This window comes from Stigmatopora argus, chromosome 3 (assembly GCF_051989625.1).
Source record: "Stigmatopora argus isolate UIUO_Sarg chromosome 3, RoL_Sarg_1.0, whole genome shotgun sequence".
Taxonomy (NCBI): Eukaryota; Metazoa; Chordata; class Actinopteri; order Syngnathiformes; family Syngnathidae; genus Stigmatopora; species Stigmatopora argus.
Genome location: NC_135389.1, coordinates 1702726 through 1721387, shown reverse-complemented (window position 1 = coordinate 1721387; position 18662 = coordinate 1702726). Strand labels below are relative to the sequence as shown.

The 18662-nt window shown below is 41.9% G+C and overlaps 1 protein-coding gene and 1 long non-coding RNA gene across 12 annotated transcripts in view; one reads left to right on the top strand and one right to left on the bottom strand.

Moving 5' to 3' along the window:
* Positions 1-18662, top strand: part of tat (tyrosine aminotransferase) — a 57449-nt gene that overhangs the window by 30277 nt on the left and 8510 nt on the right. For 7 of the 11 annotated variants that reach the window (XM_077595454.1, XM_077595453.1, XM_077595451.1 and 4 more), the window contains 2 exons: positions 8233-8385; positions 15300-15428. In XM_077595454.1, the coding sequence (XP_077451580.1) occupies positions 8233-8385; positions 15300-15428 (282 nt within the window). Of the gene's footprint in view, positions 1-8232; positions 8386-15299; positions 15429-17360; positions 17489-18662 lie in introns of all 11 variants that reach the window. The other 4 variants (XR_013299503.1, XR_013299502.1, XM_077595458.1 and 1 more) reach the window with 2 other exon arrangements.
* On the bottom strand, positions 1410-7962 carry LOC144070919 (uncharacterized). The gene is made up of 3 exons (XR_013299505.1): positions 7655-7962; positions 7400-7530; positions 1410-6300 (listed from the first exon to the last, which is right to left on the bottom strand). It is a non-coding gene; the product is annotated as an uncharacterized LOC144070919 (long non-coding RNA).

Sequence of the window (18662 nt, the reverse complement as noted above, 5' to 3'; positions counted from 1 at the left end):
TTCTCTGACGACACCGCTATTGTTGGACGAGTAACGGACGGGAACGACCTGGAGTACAGGGGAGTCATCACAGCCTTTGTTGACTGGTGTAGGCAAAACCACCTCTACATCAACACCAGTAAGACAAAGGAAATGGTCATCGACTTTTGGAGGAATCCTCAACAGACCACTCAGGTGAACATCCAGGGTACAGACATTGACATTGTGGAGAATTTGAAGTATCTGGGTGTTCACCTCAACAACAAACTAGACTGGTCTGGTCCACAAACATAGATGCCCTGTACAAAAGGGGCCAGAGCCGACTCTACCTACTGAGGAGTCTACGTTCCTTTGGAGTGTGCAGGACACTGCTGAGGACTTTCTACGACACTGTGGTGGCATCTACAGTGTTTTATGCAGTGCTCTGTTGGGGATGCGGGAGTACGGAGAGGGACAGGAACAGGCTGAATAAGCTGGTCAGGAGAGCCAGCTCTGTTATGGGCTGTCCTTTGGACTCTGTGGAGGAAGTGGGAGAGCGGAGGATGCTGACCAGGATGATGTCCATCATGGACAGCACCTCCCACCCCCTGCATGAGTCTGTGGAGTCCCTCCGAAGCTCTTTCAGCAATAGACTGCTGCACACTCATTGCAGGAAGGAGCGCTTCCGCAGATCCTTCCTCCCATCAGCTGTCAGGCTCTTTAACAAAAAAATGGCTGTGTAATAAGACCTACCGTATGCATGCATGTACATCTATATGTATGTATATGTGTGGTTATAAATGTATGTATGTGTATATATATATATGTATATATGTGTATACAGACGCTCCCCTACTCACGAACATTCAACTTACGAACAACGGTACATACGAACATGTCTGCAAATTGCGTTTAAGTCCAAAAATGTTCGCAAGTCCAATTTTGTATTGCGCGCCTTTTTCGGAGTAGTACTTCTTTCCGCCGCTAATACCGACGCCTGGCGCTGTGAGAGCTCAGCTCACCCAGCATCTACCTTCTTCTTCGTTGCAATGCGGAAGTGCGTGAATGTATCTCCAGTGTGCAAAGAACCTTTTTCATTTGTATCATTAAATATCTCATGCATCCAATATTGAATATGGTTGGTAAAAAGCTAAAGGCTTCTATTGAGGGAGTTGCAAGGAAGAGGCAAGCCATTTCATTTGAAACGAGTGGCAATAATAACGAAGCTTGATGCGCGTGAGAGTGGTGAGCGTTTCACGGGCATTGAATCGTTCGACCGTCAGTACCATTTATAAACAGAAAGATGGAGCAGCAGGACCCAAATATTGAACGTTGCACAAAGTTTGCAAATCAATTGAATGATGCCATACAGTGCTACCGCATCATTTATGATGAAAAAAAGAAGAAAACTGTGCAATCGTCGTTAGATCGCTTCTTTCGGCCAGTTTCTAATACATAAATCTCTCTCTCTCTCTATACAGTACTGTACATATTCTCTCCATTTTATTAAATGTTTTTTTCAGTACAAACCAATGTGTGTTACTTATACAAGCCTTAAACATACAAATGCACTTATATAAACCTTCAATATACTTATATCGGCCTTAAACATAAATTATAATACAAAACATAGCACTGAATCAACTTACAAACAAATTCAACTTATGAACAATCGCTCGGAACCAATTGCGTTCGTAAGTAGGGGAGCGTCTGTATATACATATATATATATATATATATATATATATATATATATATATATATATCAGCAACACACTTATTTATTTATATATTTATTCATGTATTTATTTATTAACCCACTTCTTACCCATCTATTTATGTCTAAAATGCCTTTCCTATTTCTGCATCCTCACCCCCTTGCTACTGTGACAACGAAATTTCCCGAATACTGGATGAATAAAGTTATCCAATCCAATTACTTATCCACGCTGTAGGTTCGCTCACTGGTATGACATTGCCTGCTCTGATGTGTCTGTCTATGTCAGGCCCCAGACTAGACTGGTGGCTGGTTGCGCCTGTCACCCAATCACAAGTCCAGTCCCTAATGACTCGAGTGCTGCCAGGTGTGAGTCATTGCCCTGCAAGGAGTATTTAAGGCCACCAGGAACATGACCATGCTGCTGGATCGTCAAACAGAATACTGATTCCGACCACGCTCTGCCCCCTACGACCACGGATCACGGGCCAAGGACAACGACCACGACCACGGATCACGGACCAAGGATAACGACCACGGATCACGGACCAAGGACAACGACCACGACCACAGATCACGGACCAAGGACGACGACCATGCCGACCTTCCCGCTACGGCTTACGACCCGCCTGCGCCGTCACCTCTTGTGTTCGCCCGCCTTGCGGACGATCGAAATAAAGCTTTGAACAAACCAGACTCGCACCCTCGCCTGCTTTGGGGTCCTCCACCCCCGATCGTAACAGTCTAGGTCATCCTTGACCCTCTCCCTTAATGCTACAGGAACATTCCGAGGTGTGCACTGTACTGGGGGTACATTTGGATCAAGCTCAAAGTGTATTTCACCTGGGACTGACTCGACAGGGTCATTGAAGACGTCAGCATAATTGGATAGCAGCTGCTCTTTAGTGAGGGGCATGCCTTCTCCTCCCTCTACTTTGTTCAGCTCCTCGGGTATTGTGAATGTCAATAGGCCCCGACGCCCACATCTGGCCCCAGAGAGGAGGGGCTCTTGATGTTTTTCCACCACCTCAAAAACCAGCTCATGCTTTTCTCCTTTAATGACGCATTCTGTGTGGAATCTCCCTTGTGATACCATAGTTTCACCTGAATTAAGTCTCAGCCTTGTTGAGCTTGGGTGTAGGGCTGTACCCGGCGACAACTTCTCTTTGGTCCTACTGCTCGTGACATTACAAGTGGCACCTGTGTCTGGCCTGCATGCTTGCCTTTTCTCGTTCAATCGCAGGTGCACAAACCATTTCCTACCTTTTGAATTCACTGTGCTGATGCATTCTGTGGCCATGAACAATGTTCCCTCTAATTTTTTGTTTGTCTGGGCAGAAAGACAACCTCCCTGAGCACACTGAATACCGGTGTGAGCAACATCATCATTGCTCACTATGGGCACACACCAGTATCACACCTGCCATAAGCAGGTGTATGTCTACTACACATAAATGATTTAGTAATAATAAAATGTAATGATTAATATCTATGAATGGGCAGCTCGGCCGATGAGTGGTTCGCGCGTCGGCCTCACAGCGAAAAATAAAATAAAAAAATAAATTTAAAAAAATGGGATTTTATTTTGTGCGCTCCATATGATTTGCTGTGCGCAGAGAAGACGAGAGAGTGCGCAATTGTGCACGTGCGCATCTTAGAGGGAACATTGGCCATGAACATATTATCCACATCTCCGCCTTCATCTCTACCCTCACGCTCTACAGCTTCCAGCACATTTACTTTCTTGGTCCTGTTACTCGTGTGCGGTCGTTTGGTTGCCGGTCTTTTGGTCGCCGTCTTTTGGTTGCCGGTCTTTTGGTCGCCGTCTTTTGGTTGCCCAGACCCAAACAATGGGTGACCAACAGACCGGCGACAAAACAAGGTAAAACAACACGGTCTACGCATCAATAAAAGCCAACAATGGCCCTGAGCAGTTTCACTGAGCGGACGTGTGAGTGAGTTTTGCCCTTAGGAAAGGACGTCAGTCAGGGTCTTAACAAGTTCTCCAACATAACACAATGAAAGTACGGGAAATTTGGAGCTTTTCTTTAGCCTAATAATTAATAGGGCATTAAGTATGACTACATAATAATTCGTAGTTTGTATTTAGGGAATTTGAGCAACGTTTTAAATCAGGGGTCACCAAACTACAGCCCGCCGGCACATTTAGACCGGCCCTCTGAACAATACCAGAGACGCTATCGGATTTTTTTTTTGGGGGGGGGGGATGCGGCCCGCCGGCACATTTGGACCGGCCCTCTGAACAATACCAGAGACGCTATCGGATTTTTTTTCCTATTTGGCCTTGAAGACTAGGACGTTTTAATCTTGTGTTTGGTTCATTGCACCCCTGCTGAGCCCACAAATCATCCCAGTGAAGCGGGGCTTCGCATTGCTTCTTTGGTGACACGCGCGGGGAGAGTGTTTCCCTTTGATGCATGCGGGCACGTCCACCGTTGCATGCACGAGCAGTGTTACCGAGACATCTGGACGATCGCAGGTGAGGGCGGAGCCCTGGGACCATCGCGGACTATTCAAGCATATTAAAACTGCAACCTGTTTGAGAACGGAATAATGGCGAAAAAGTTAGGTGAGAGAAAAATTGATTCAGAATGCAGGGTATTTAACCTGGAGTGGACAAACGATTATTTTTTTGTTCAATGCAAAGAAAAGGCTGTTTGTCTCATTTGTCAAGAGACGGTGGCGGTATTCAAAGAATACAATCTTTGCCGACACTATGAATCCTGTCACAAAGACAAGTACGATAGATTGCAAGGCCAAATACGAGCAGACAAACTCTCAAAGCGAAAAAGTGGACTACTATCTCAGCAGAACCAGGCATCCGTTCGGGCCAGCTTTTGGGTTGCTAAATTGATAGCAAGCAGCGGTAAGCCTTTCACTGACGGAGAGTTTGTTAAGAAATGTATGGATACTGTCGCGGAGGAGGTGTGTCCCGAGAAGAAAGATGCATTTAATGCCGTAAGTCTGTCGGTGAGTACAATGACCAGACGCATTGAAGAAATCGGGAGTAATGTATATGCCCAGCTGCAGCAGAACACGAAAGAATTTGACTTTTTTTCATTAGATGAAAGCACGGACGTGCAAGACACAGCGCAACTGCTCATTTTTATTCATGGAGTTAGCGCAAACTTTGAGATTTGCGAGGATCTGGCAGCCCTCCAAAGTCTCAAAGGGACTACAACGGGAGAGGATATTTTTGACAAAGTGTGCCAAACCATGGAGAAGTTGGACCTGGACTGGTCAAAGCTAGCTAGCATCACGACTGACGGGGCTCCTAGCATGGTGGCCGAAACTCGCGGTCTAATAATGGGACGCATGAACCGGGAGTTGGAAAAAAGGGGTCTCACCACCCCGCTACGAGTCCACTGCCAACTTCACCACCAAGCACTGTGCTGCAAAATGTTGACGTGGGATTCTGTAATGACGGTTGTGGTGTCGTGCATAAACTTCAGAGCAAAGGGAGAAGATTGTGCATGGCAAAACAGAAAGTTAATGTTCCATGGCTTTTTTTTCTATGAAGAACACAGAGAGAGTTATTTAGTTATTATTTATTTCATAAATAGTGTTATTTATTTCCTGTTTTTTCTGTGAAGAACTCAGAGAGGGTTATTTAGTTATTATTTATTTCATTAATAGTGTTATTATATTTTTCCTGACTTTTTTTCTGTAAAGAACCTGGAAAGGGTTATTTGGTTATGTGTGGCTTTCTGGAAAACAATAAAAAAAAATTAAGCTCCCCTACGATCGTCACACTTTTTCTGTTACAAACTGACACCGGCCCCCCATCAGAGAAGGGAAAAGTTATGTGGCCCTCACAAGAAAAAGTTTGGGGACCCCTGATTTAAATGGTAATTATCAATAACCTTCCGGGCGACCAAAAGACCGAGTACCCCTGTTACTAGCCTGGCATACCTTGGCAAAATGATTTGCGACGCCATATGCCCGACATGCCTTACCATAGGCTGGGCATTGTTCCCTGCCACGCTGTGGCTGTTTCTGCAGTATTTGCAAGCCAACTGCTCTCTTGGATTGGATTGGATAACTTTATTCATCCCGTATTCGGGAAATTTCATTGTGACAGTAGCAAGAAAAGGTATAGTTATAAGTTAGACAGTACAGTCAAAGGCCGCAGAACAACAAAGCAAAAGCAAAAAACACAAAGTACAAAGCAAATCAAAGTCAATCGGATCATTAAGAATCACCAAATCATTAAGACAGAAAAGCAGCAAAAACACAAAACGAGCTGCGAGTTTCGGTAGCAAAAACGGATAGACTCAAAAAGACCTAAAGTTGGACAAAAACTGGAACCACACACAGGAAGTCTTCCACGAGATGGGGAACTTCTGCAGACTGTGACCGAGGTAGAGAATATGCAGAGTCACTCTTCCAAGCTTATCCGCACAGTTCCTCAGTAGTCTGGAGCTGAAGACAACAGCAGCAGAGCAGGACTCCGCTTCCGGCCTGGTAAGCGCTGGCAGCTCTTCCATCTTATCCCACGATGGAATGGTTGGTCAGAAGTGTTGCCTCTCCTCCCGGCACTTTTGTCCAGCTCCGAAACTCCGGCGGCACCGAGGTGTTGCTCCTTCTGCTGTGTATTGTAACAGCTAGTCCCATGTGTGTGACAGCGTAGGCATGGGTGAATGGTTCCAAAAAAAGAAGTAGCCGAATGAAGCCAGGCTAACAGAAAGTTGTAAATATCGATATCGATATCTATATCTAGAAATTTAAATTAACTTGGGACTAATATACAGACGCTCCCCTACTTACGAACATACGACTTAAGAACAACAGTACATACGAACATGTCTGCAAATTGCGTTTATGTCGAAAAATGTTCGTAAGTTCGATTTTGTATTTTTTTCCGAGTAGTGCTTCTTTCCGCCGCTAATACCGCCTGGCGCTGTGAGGGCTCAGCTCACCCAGCATCTACCTTCTTCTGTCCAATTCGTTGCAATGCGGAAGTGCGTGAACGTATCTCCAGTGCGCAAAGAACCTTTTTCATTTGTATCATTAAATATCTCGTGCATCCATTATTGAATATGGTTGGTAAAAAGCGAAAGGCTTCTATTGAGGGAGTTGCAAGGAAGAGGCAAGCCATTTCATTTGAAACGAGTGGCAATAATAACGAAGCTTGATGCGCGTGAGAGTGGTGAGCGTTGCACATATACAACTTCAATCGTTCGACCATCAGTACCATTTATTAACAGAAAGATCGAGCAGCAGGACCCAAATATTGAACGTTGCACAAAGTTTGCAAATCAATTGAATGATGCCATACAGTGCTACCGCATCATTTATGATGAAAAAAAGAAGAAAACTGTGCAATCGTCGTTAGATCGCTTCTTTCAGCCAGTTTCTAATACATAAATCTCTCTCTCTCTCTCTATACAGTACTGTACATATTCTCTCCATTTTATTAAATGTTTTTTTCAGTACAAACCAATGCGTGTTACTTATACAAGCCTTAAACATACAAATGCACTTATATAAACCTTCAATATACTTATATAGGCCTTAAACATAAATTATAATACAAAATATAGCACTGAATCAACTTACAAACAAATTCAACTTATGAACAATCACTCGGAACCTAACTCGTTCGTGAGTAGGGGAGCGTCTGTATACAGACACACTCATACATACGTTTAATGTAACTTTACACAAAATTGAATTCTAATTTGTTTTTTTTTTGTTTTTTACCTTCGTTCTGGCCGGGTTAGCTGTTTGCCACATCTCCACCCTCACGTTCGCTATCGATGGGCTGTTTGCTGTTGTATTCCCTTCAAAATATTCCGAAAATGATGCACACAATCCTCACAATACCTAACAGGCTAAGGAAGGAAAAGCAGGAAATGCAACAGTTCAGCTTACGTATTGATTGTGGGTAATGAAGTTTTATTCTGAGAAAGGGTGCCATTGGCTGTCGGTGTTGTGTGCACGAGTATACTTCATTACCCAGAAAGCCCTCTTTTTGCCCGCGCATGCGCGTTGTGTGTTTTCTGGTCCACGTGTAGGAAAACTCGTCTGAAGAAATCGTTCAGTGCTCGTAGATATCTGTTATACACGAAAGAGATGCGGCAAAAAAGACAGTGCGCTACAATGATAAACAGCCTCTCATGTCACGGCTACCTGGCTTTCTCGCATCTCGAAATTGCTCTCGTATCTAGAGCGAATTATTTACTTGAAATTTTCCTCGTATCTCGAGCATCTCGTGGGTAGAGCTGCTCGTATGTATCCTGTTTTTTTTTTTTTTTTTCAGAGGTTTGGAACAAATTATTTAGTTTTTATTTCATTTCAATGGGAAACGTTGATTTGAGATACGAGTAAATGGATGTACGAGCTCAGTCCCGGAACGCATTAAGCTCGTATCTGAAGGTACCACTCTATGTATTACATCGGTATCTAATTAGGAAAAAGTTTAGATGAAAATATGTATTTAGGGCAATGTTCCCCAAATATTTTCATCCATATCTTCCAGGCAGGCCCAAAGACAAAACTGAATTAACATTTAATTAGTTTTGTTTTTTCTTCAGGTTTTCCCTGAGTGTGAGTGCCCCTCCCTCGCATCTCTCAGCAATGATGTACCAATTATTTCTTGTGGAGGCCTGGCTAAACGCTGGCTGGTCCCAGGTTGGAGGATGGGATGGATCCTCATCCATGATAGGAATAACATTTTTGGATCAGAGGTTGGTTATTGTCAGTCTGCACACACACATGTATAGGTATGTGTGTAAGTGTGTGGGTCTGTGTGTATAAATATCTCATGTCATTTTTGGAACCGCTTTATCCTCACTAGGGGGGGCGCTGACTTTGGGCCAGAGGTGGGGGACACCCTGAATTGGTGGCCAGCCAATCGCAGGGCACAAGGAGACAAACAACCATTCACGCTCACACTCATACCTAGGGCCAATTTAGAGTGTCCAATCAGCCTACCATGCATGTCTTTGGAATGTGGGAGGAAACCAGAGTACCTGCAGAAAACCCACACAGGTGGACCGACCTGGACTTGAACCCAGGACCCCAGAGCTGTGAGGCCGACGCGCTAACCACCGCCGGGCCGCCAACATACAGTTGTGGTCAAAAGTTTACATACACTTGTGAAGAACATAATGTCATGGCTCTCTTGAGTTTCCAGTTATTTGTACAACTCTGATTTTTCTCTGATAGAGTGATTGGAACAGATACTTCTTGTCAAAAAAACATTCAAGAAGTTTGGTTCTTTTATGACTTTATTATGGGTAACAGAAAAATTGATCAAATCTGCTAGGTCAAAAATATACATACAGCAACACGGTTTAATAGCACTAAAATGTGTTTAATATTATTAAAATTAGACGGATTTCGCGGAGGGGAGAGAGATGGACAGAGAGGCGGGAGAGGGGATGGGGACTTTTTGCACGGCAACGCGCTCGTAACATAACATAAACAAATTTAAATGAACTTGGATTACGATGCAGACACATTCAAAAATAAGTTTAATCTAACCTTACACTGAACTTAATTCTAATTTTGTTTTAAATTTTGATACCTTTCTTCTCCCGGCCAGGTTGGCTCTATTTGCCCCGCCTCCACCCTGACTTTCAGATGCAACCTAGATGTTTGCTTTTGTATTCCCTTCAAAATATTCCCAAAATGATGCACACAAATGTCCTCACAATAGGATAACACACGACCACTTGCCAATCATAAGTAGTATATACGCCATTCGCACTGACTAACGGGGTAAAAACACTGAAAAAATGCAATGCTCCGCCCAGTGCTCGCAGAGAAATTACACGAGGGAGTTGCGATCACAGAGACATTACACGAGGGAGTTGCGCGGAGAGAGACTGTGCCCATGATGTTCTTATGAGCAGCCTCTCGCGTCCACTGTTTGCTCGTATATAAAAATTTGTCTCGTATCTCAAGATAAATATTTGCTCAAAATTTTACTCGTATCTCAAATTGCTCGTATGTCAGGGCACTCGTATGTCAACGTACCACTGTACAGTGGTACCTCGAGATACGAGCTTAATTCGTTCCGGGACTGAGCTCGTATGTCGATATTCTCGTAACCCGAACGAACGTTTCCCATTGAAATGAACTAAAAACAAATTAATTTGTTCCAACCCTCTGAAAAAACACCAAAAACAGGATATTGGATTGGAAAAAAATGTTTTATTTCTTCTAATCGCCATCTATTAACAAAGTAACACATAACTAGTGGTTTAATATTACTAAAATGTGTTTAATAGAACTAAAATTAGACGGATTTCACGGAGGGTAGAGCGAGGGACATAGAGGGATGTGGGCGGGGGGACTTTTTGCACCGGTGAATCGTAATATAACATAAACAAATTTAAATGAACTTGGATTACGATGCAGACACACTCAAAAATAAGTTTAATCTAACCTTACAGTAAACTTAATTCTAATTTTGTTTTACATTTTTATACCATTCTTCCGGCCGGGTTGGCTCTGTTTGCCCCGCCTCCAACCTGACTTTTAGTATCGATGGCCGTTTGCTGTTGTATTCCCTTCAAAATATTCCGAAAATGATGCACAAAAATGTCCTCACAATATTATTGAAGCTTGTTCAATTGAAGCTTATTGAACCAGTTCTCTTTATTGACAAGCGAAAAGGCAAGATTCTCGTCCTTCTGACTCCATTTTAAAAGCCTTCATTGCCCCCGCCCAAAGTGGGTGTTAATTTGCATACAAGTAGGTGGGTTTCAGTTACAAGGAACATGGCTGGTTTGAAATCAAATACTGTTGGGTCTTAACTTGGAAATCTGTTGAGATAGAGATTCTGAAGATATGACACTTCCATTTGAACCATAAAAACAAGATATTTAGAGACTAGGTCAGGAAAAGTTTTACAAGAACACAGCTCAAACAACCAGGGGCCACATACTGTTTTCACACCTCCCTGTGAAGATTCTGCCCAAACACAAGAATTAGATAGTGGCAGGCACTATGCTTCGTGTGTGGTCGATTGGTCGCCGGTCCTTTGGTCACCGGTCTTTTGGTCGCGGTCTTTAGGTCGCCCAGAAGTTTGGTCGTCGTCTTTTGGGTCGCCGGTCTTTTTTGTCGCCGGTCTTTTTTGTCGCCGGTCTTTGGGTCGTCTTTTGGTCGCCTGATCGGCTACTGCCATCTACTGTCAATTTATTAAATAGCAGATGGTGTTTTTATTGAAGCAGTCCAATGAACCTTCATTCTCTCTGGAGAACTTGCAATGTTGAAATACTTTAGATTACATGGTCATTTTTATCAAACAAATAAAAGTATTAGTATACTTTTAGTTAGACAGTATTTAGATCGTTTCAACAGTATTTAGACTCTAAATACTGTTGAAACGATCTAAATACTGTTGAAACGATCTAAATATCTAATATCAAAATATCAATAAGAGCATTCATTTAACACATCAATAGAGCACTTATTTAACACATCGGCTGCTGCCATTGACTGTCATAGGCGTCCAATGAACCTTCATTCTCTCTGGGAGAACTTGCAATGTTGAAATACTTTAGATTAGATGGTCATTTTTATCAAACATCAAAATATCAATAAGAGCACTCATTTAACACATCAGCTGCTGCCATTGACTGACATAGGCGTCCAATGAACCTTCATTCTCTCTGGGAGAATGAATGGGAGAATCTCTCTTAAGGTAGAAATATGGTTAAGAATGCCCAGAAAAGTGTTCCAAAAGCGGAGTAATAGTTTTTAAAACAGCATTTAATGATTAAATACAAATACTGAAGCTTTTCAGACATTATTTGGCGGTGATTTTCCCGGAGGAAAGACAGCTATAAACCTCGGCGCGACCAAATGCGACGACCATTTGCGAAAGGGCCTACATTTAACTAAAACGGGGTAAAATACGCACTTATTGATGAAATACAAATACCGGAGCTTACCAGACATGACTACCGGGCTCTGGGGGTGATTTTCCCGGGGAAAGACAGCGATAAAAGTCGGCGCGACCAAATGCGACGACCATTTGCGAAAGGGCCTACATTTCACTAAAATGGGGTAAAATACGCACTTATTGATGAAATACAAATACCGGAGCTTATCAGACAAGACTACCGGGCTCTGGGGGTGATTTTCCCGGTGGAAAGACAGCGATAAAAGTCGGCGCGACCAAATGCGACGATATGCGACTATTCGCAAAAGTGCCAAAAATGCACTAAAATGCGGTAAAATCAGCACTTAGTGATGAAATACAAATGCTGGAGCTAAAATGACAGTCGATGGCAGCAGCTGATGTGTTAAATGAGTGCTCTTATTTCTCCCAGAAAGAATGAAGGTTCATTGGACGCCTATGACAGTCAATGGCAGCAGCCGATATGTTAAATGAGTGCTCTTATTGATATTTTGATATTAGATATTTAGATCGTTTCAACAGTATTTAAATCTTTTCAACAGTATTTAGACTCTAAATACTGTTGAAACGATCTAAATACTGTCTAACTAAAAGTATACTAATACTTTTATTTGTTTGATACTGTTGAAACGATCTAAATACTGTCTAACTAAAAGTATACTAATACTTTTATTTGTTTGATACTGTTGAAACGATCTAAATACTGTCTAACTAAAAGTATACTAATACTTTTATTTGTTTGATAAAAGTGACCATCTAATCTAAAGTATTTCAACATTGCATGTTCTCCCAGAGAGAATGAAGGTTCATTAGACGCCTATGACAGTCAATGGCAGCAGCTGATGTGTTAAATGAGTGCTCTTATTGATATTTTGATGTTTGATAAAAATGACCATCTAATCTTAAGTATTTCAACATTGCGAGTTCTCCCAGAGAGAATGAAGGTTCATTGGACGCCTATGACAGTCAATGGCAGCAGCCGATGTGTTAAATGAGTGCTCTTATTGATGTGTTAAATGAGTGCTCTTATTGATATTTTGATATTAGATATTTAGATCGTTTCAACAGTATTTAGATCGTTTCAACAGTATTAAGAGTCTAAATACTGTTGAAACGATCTAAATACTGTCTAACTAAAAGTATACTAATACTTTTATTTGTTTGATAAAAATGACCATGTAATCTAAAGTATTTCAACATTGCAAGTTCTCCAGAGAGAATGAAGGTTCATTGGACTGCTTCAATAAAAACACCATCTGCTATTTAATAAATTGACAGTAGATGGCAGTAGCCGATCAGGCGACCAAAAGACGACCCAAAGACCAGCGACAAAAAAGACCGGCGACCCAAAAGACGACGACCAAACTTCCGGGCGACCTAAAGACCGCGACCAAAAGACCGGTGACCAAAAGACCGGCGACCAATCGACTGCGTACCCTATGCTTCACACAAGGATCAGATAGCGACAGGCACTATGCTTCAGTAAGCGAATTCGAATATGGCTCAAATCTTTTAGTTAATTTTTAGAAAACATAATTCATTAAAGACTCCACATTGAGAGCTTTATTCCAAGTCAGGTAATGCCTCTTTGTCAGATTTGAAAGGTGTCGTCATGCATGGCACGAACGGTGCCCCTGCTTAATCCAGCACATATCAAGGTCAGTCTTAAATTTGCCAATGCCAATTTGAATGATTCAGAGAAGTCATGGGAGAAAGTTTTCCAGTCAGATGAGACCGAAAGCGTATCGGGAGTGTTATACTCTGTTACTGTTGATTCTTCAGCTCCAGACTACTGAGGGACTGTGCGGATAAGCTTGGAAGAGTGATTCTGCAGGCGGCCTGTTGGAGGGAGTGGTTAGCGCATCGGCCTCACAGCTCTGGGGTCCTCGGTTCAAGTCCAGGTCGGTCCACCTGTGTGGAGTTTGCATGTTCTCCCAGGGCCTGCATTGGTTTTCTCCGGGTACTCCGGTTTCCTCCCACATTCCAAAAACATGCATGGTGGGCTGATTGGACACTCATTTTCTGAACCGCTTTATCCTCACTAGGGTCGCGGGAGGTGCTGGAGCCTATCCCAGCTGACTCCGTGCCAGAGGCGGGGGACACACTGAATTGATGGCCAGCCAATCGCAGGGCACAAAGGGACAGACAACAATGCACACTCACACCCATACTTAGGGGCAATTTAGAATGTCCAAACAGCCTGCCATGCATGTTTTTGGAATGTGGGAGGAAACCGGAGTACCCGGAGGAAACCCACACTGGAGAACATGCAAACTCCACACAGATGGACATGACCTGGATTTGAACCCAGGACCCCAGAGCTGCGAGGCTGACGCACTAACCACTTACACCACCGGGCTGCCCTACTGCTAAACTGAATTTCTGAATACACACATACACACACATACACACACATATACACACATATACAGTGGTACCTCATCACACGACCGTTCGTCATACAATATTCTCGTCTTACGACGGAAATTTCGATCGAATAATTCGCCCGTCATGCGATCAAAATTTCGTGATGCGACCAAGCCAGGTGGCCATGGCACTGTCTTTTTTGCATATCTTTCGTGTATAACAATATTTACGAGCACCGAATGAGTTATTCAGACCAGTAAACGCACAACGCGCATGCGCGGGGAAAAGAGGGCTTTCTGGGTAATGAAGTATACTCGTGCACACAACGCCGACAGGCAATGGCACTCTTTCTCAGAATAAAACTTTACCCACAATCAATACGTGGGTAAGCTCAGCTGCTGCATTTCCTGTTATTTTTATCTAATACGAGGAGTATTATATTACTTCTCGTTTGCTGCTCATAAGAACATCAGGGGCACTGGCTCGCAACTCCCCACAATAGCATCCCCGGTAGCAACTCTATCATAGGCGCCGTTCAAAGGGAATGCGAACACAGATGCTACAAGCTAAAAGGGAGCCGCTAGCCAGCGCCCCTGAAGCTCCCATGAGCAGCGGAGCGATCGCTGATAAAAGACTGCTGCTCGTTGGCTGCTCATAAGAACATCAGGGGCACTGGCTCGCAACTCCCCGCAATAGCATCCCCGGTATCAACTCTATCATAGGCGCCGTTCAAAGGGGATGCGAACACAGATGCCACAACCTAAAAGGGAGCCGCTAGCCAGCGCCCCCGAAGCTCCCATGAGCAGCGGAGCGATCGCTGATAAAAGACTGCTGCTCGTTGGCAAGTGGTCGTGCGTTATCCGATTGTGAGGACATTTGTGTGCATCATTTTCGGAATATTTTGAAGGGAATAGTACAACAGCAAACAGCCCACCGATAGCGAACGTGAGGGTGGAGTGTTTGTTCCATTTACGGGTGCGTTGTGTGGAAAAAAAAAACGGAGCTTCCCACCCCTTTTGTGCCTCTCCCCTCGGCAAAATCCGCCCAATTTTAGTTAGATTAAACACATTTTATTTCTATTAAACCACTAGTTATGTGTTACTTTGTTAATAAATGGGGAATTAGAAGAAATAAAACATTTTTTTCCAATCCAATATCCTGTTTTTGGTGTTTTTTCAGAGGGCTGGAACGAATTAAATTTTTTTCCATTCATTTCAACGGGAAATGTGCGCTCGAGTTACGAGAACCTCGTCATACGATCTCAGTCTCGGAACGGATTACAATCGTATGTCGAGGTACCACTGTATGTGTATATATATATATATAGGACAACAAAGTAAGAAAACTGTGTGCTATCTACAGATTCGACTTGGCCTCGTGAAGCTCAGCCAACGTATTCTTGGACCCTGCACTATCATTCAGGGTGCACTCGATGGAATACTCAACAACACACGTCAGCGTTTCTATGATGATACTATTCATTTTCTCAAGGTAAACTAATGATATGGTGATAATAAAAGACAAACATAGAGGTACTCCTAAAATTAATATTTGTGGTTACTAAAACTCCCATTATACCAAATGGAAGAAAGACAAGCAAGACAATTAGAACATCTATTTAAGACAATTACATTTACAGTATGTCAAATTATAAAATAAGGGAAGAATTTAAAAGAGGCTACATTCTCCCTCAATATAATAAAATAAATACATTTAATTGCTCTTAAATAATTTTTTAAATCTAGACAAAATGGTGTTGGAAGAAGTACTTTTCATTTCATTCTTATATTGAAAAACCGCAGCAGCGTTTCATGAGGACTGTAGTTTTAGTTTTGGAATAGGGTAATATGTATATCACAAAGTGGAATGGGACTTGGATATGTCAGGTTTTTTTTTTTAATTAAATCTTTAAAAATAGGCAAAAGTACTTTTATCTTGAAATCCTCTATTGGCTAGTCTCTTACAGGGCTAATTCTACTAACTTACAAAATTGGTTCCAGAATTGCTTTCGAACTTGGATTTTTGTAAATAGATGAATATTATACATTGAATTAGCATTATCGGTTCCATAATTTTTGATATCACCCCCTAAATCCTTTAAAAATTATAAATGTATACCAATTATGTATGAAATATGTACTATGTGTATGCAAAAAAAGCAAAAAGATTATTAATAATTTATTTATTAACCCATTTCATGGTGTAGAATTGCAAGTGGCAGCTCAGTTAACATACAGTAAATTCGACAAAGAAGTCCTCAGCTTTGTCAGATTTGTATTCATTTATTTTGGAACTCGACTACTTTCTTCCATAGCCAACACCAGGCACCAACACCAATATTATTACATAGAATGACTATCATATAAGTAAATAGTAAAAATTATACGTGAACAAGTCAGTCATTAAGTCATTAAAATTAGTTTACATTGATTTAAGCAGGAATGACCCAAACCCTAACCTTGGCTGTCTGTGTGATAGCTTTCATTTAGTGCTGTAGAAGTACTGACGTTGTCAAATTATATACAATTAGCCAAAAGGGCTGCCACAAGGAAAACATTTCAGTCAGCCAAAATGGCTACTCATTGCTCAATAAGATGTAATGTAGCATTAATAAATGACATGGCACAAATAAAATAATTTGTTAACACAATAGTAGCTTCAACACAGAAAAAAAATATTAATGCATTCATGGTAAAAGACGGTGGTCAGAATTTCAAGACTTTGTTAGTGCTCTTTTATTCAGCTACAAAAATGAAATATCTCATGCCACACTGACAGTTGTGAAACATTTTTCATATTTAACTCATTCACTAGCAAAGATTATATTAGATTAAACTTTATTCATCCCGTACTCGGGAAATTCACTTTTATGCAGTAGCAAGAAGTTGAAAACACAGACACAGGAAAAGACATTGTAGACCTAGATAAAATAGATAGTAAATAAATAAGCGTGTTACACCAAATCTACACACACACTCACACATATATATATATATATATATATATATATATATATATATATATATATATATATATATATATATATATATATATATATATATATATATATATATATATATATATATATATATATATGGGGGGGGGTGTAGATTTGGTGTAACAGTATTTAGTCAACCACCAATTCTGCAAGTTCTCCTACTTGAAAAGATTAGAGAACCCGTAATTTTCAACAGGGATAAACCTCAACCTTGAGAGACAGAATGTGGGGGGGAAAAAAAAGAAAATCATATTGTTTGATCTTTTAAGAATTTCTTTCCAATTTAGAGTGGAAAAAATAAGTATTTTGTCACCTACAAACAAGCAAGATTTCTGGCTGTCGAAGAGGTCTAATGTCTTCTAACGAGGTCTCCACTTGTTACCTGTATTAATAGCATCTGTTTTAACCCATTACCGGTATAAAAGACACCTGTCCACAACCTCAGTCTCTCACACTCCAAACTCCACTATGGCCAAGATCAAAGAGCTGTCGAAGGACACCAGAGACAACATTGTAGACCTGCACCAGGCTGGGAAGACAGAATCTGCAATAGGTAAACGCTTGGTGTAAAGAAATTAACTGTGGGAGCAAATATTAGAACATGGAAGACATATGATAGGTTCACCAATAGGCATTCCCAAATGCACTCACAAATAAAGAGAAAAGACAATCTCCTGGATGTTTTCTGTCAAGGAGAAAGCAAACAGATGAGGTCAAGTCCCCACTTCGTTCTGGTATCACACGCTTCTTTTCTTGTTTATTAACTTCAAGGACCCTAGTTACAATGGACCGCTCAACTCTCAAGAGAGGGGTGGGAAACAGAAGTGAGACGTCAATATAGTCAAAACAAATAAGGTTTGAAAGTCATGTGCAGCTCAAGGTGTTTTGAATATTCTTTGTTTAGTTCAATCGAAACAGTCCAAGGTCCAAGGCGTTTTGGTGTTTACTCTACCTAAAATTCTCAGGAGCAAAGCATTTACTTCGTTGAAAGTAACCATATAATAATATGAAAGTGTAATAGTAAAGCAAAGCATATTCTTCAAGCAAATATATAATAATGTAGAAATAATAATCCTAACAACATACAATGATAATCTCCATCGATCTGGGGCTCCATGCTAGATCTCAACCCGTGGCGTCGAAACGATAACAAGAACGGTGAGCAAAAATCCCAGAACCACACGGGGGGACCTAGTGAATGACCTACAGAGAGATGGGACCACAGTAACAAAGGCTACTATCGGTAACACAACGTGTCCCCCTGCTGAAGCCAGTACACATAGAGGCCCGTCTGCGGTTCGCTAGAGAGCATTTGGATGATCTTGAAGAGGACTGGAACAATGTGTTATGGTCAGATGAAACCAAAATAGAACTTTTTGGTAGAAACACAGGTTCTCATGTTTGGAGGAGAAAGAATACTGAATTGCATCCGAAGAACACCATGCCAACTGTGAAGCATGGGGGTGGAAACATCATGCTTGGGGGCTGTTTTTCTGCAAATGGACCAGGACGACTGATCTGTGTAAAGCAGGGGTCACCAAACTACGGACGTTTTAATCTTGTTTGGTTTATTGCACTCCTGCTGAGCCCACAAATCATCCCAGTGAAGCGGGGCTTCGCATTGCTTCTTTGGTGACACGCGCGGGGAGAGTGTTTCCCTTTGATGCATGCGGGCACGTCCACCGTTGCATGCACGAGCAGTGTTACCAAGACATCTGGACGATCGC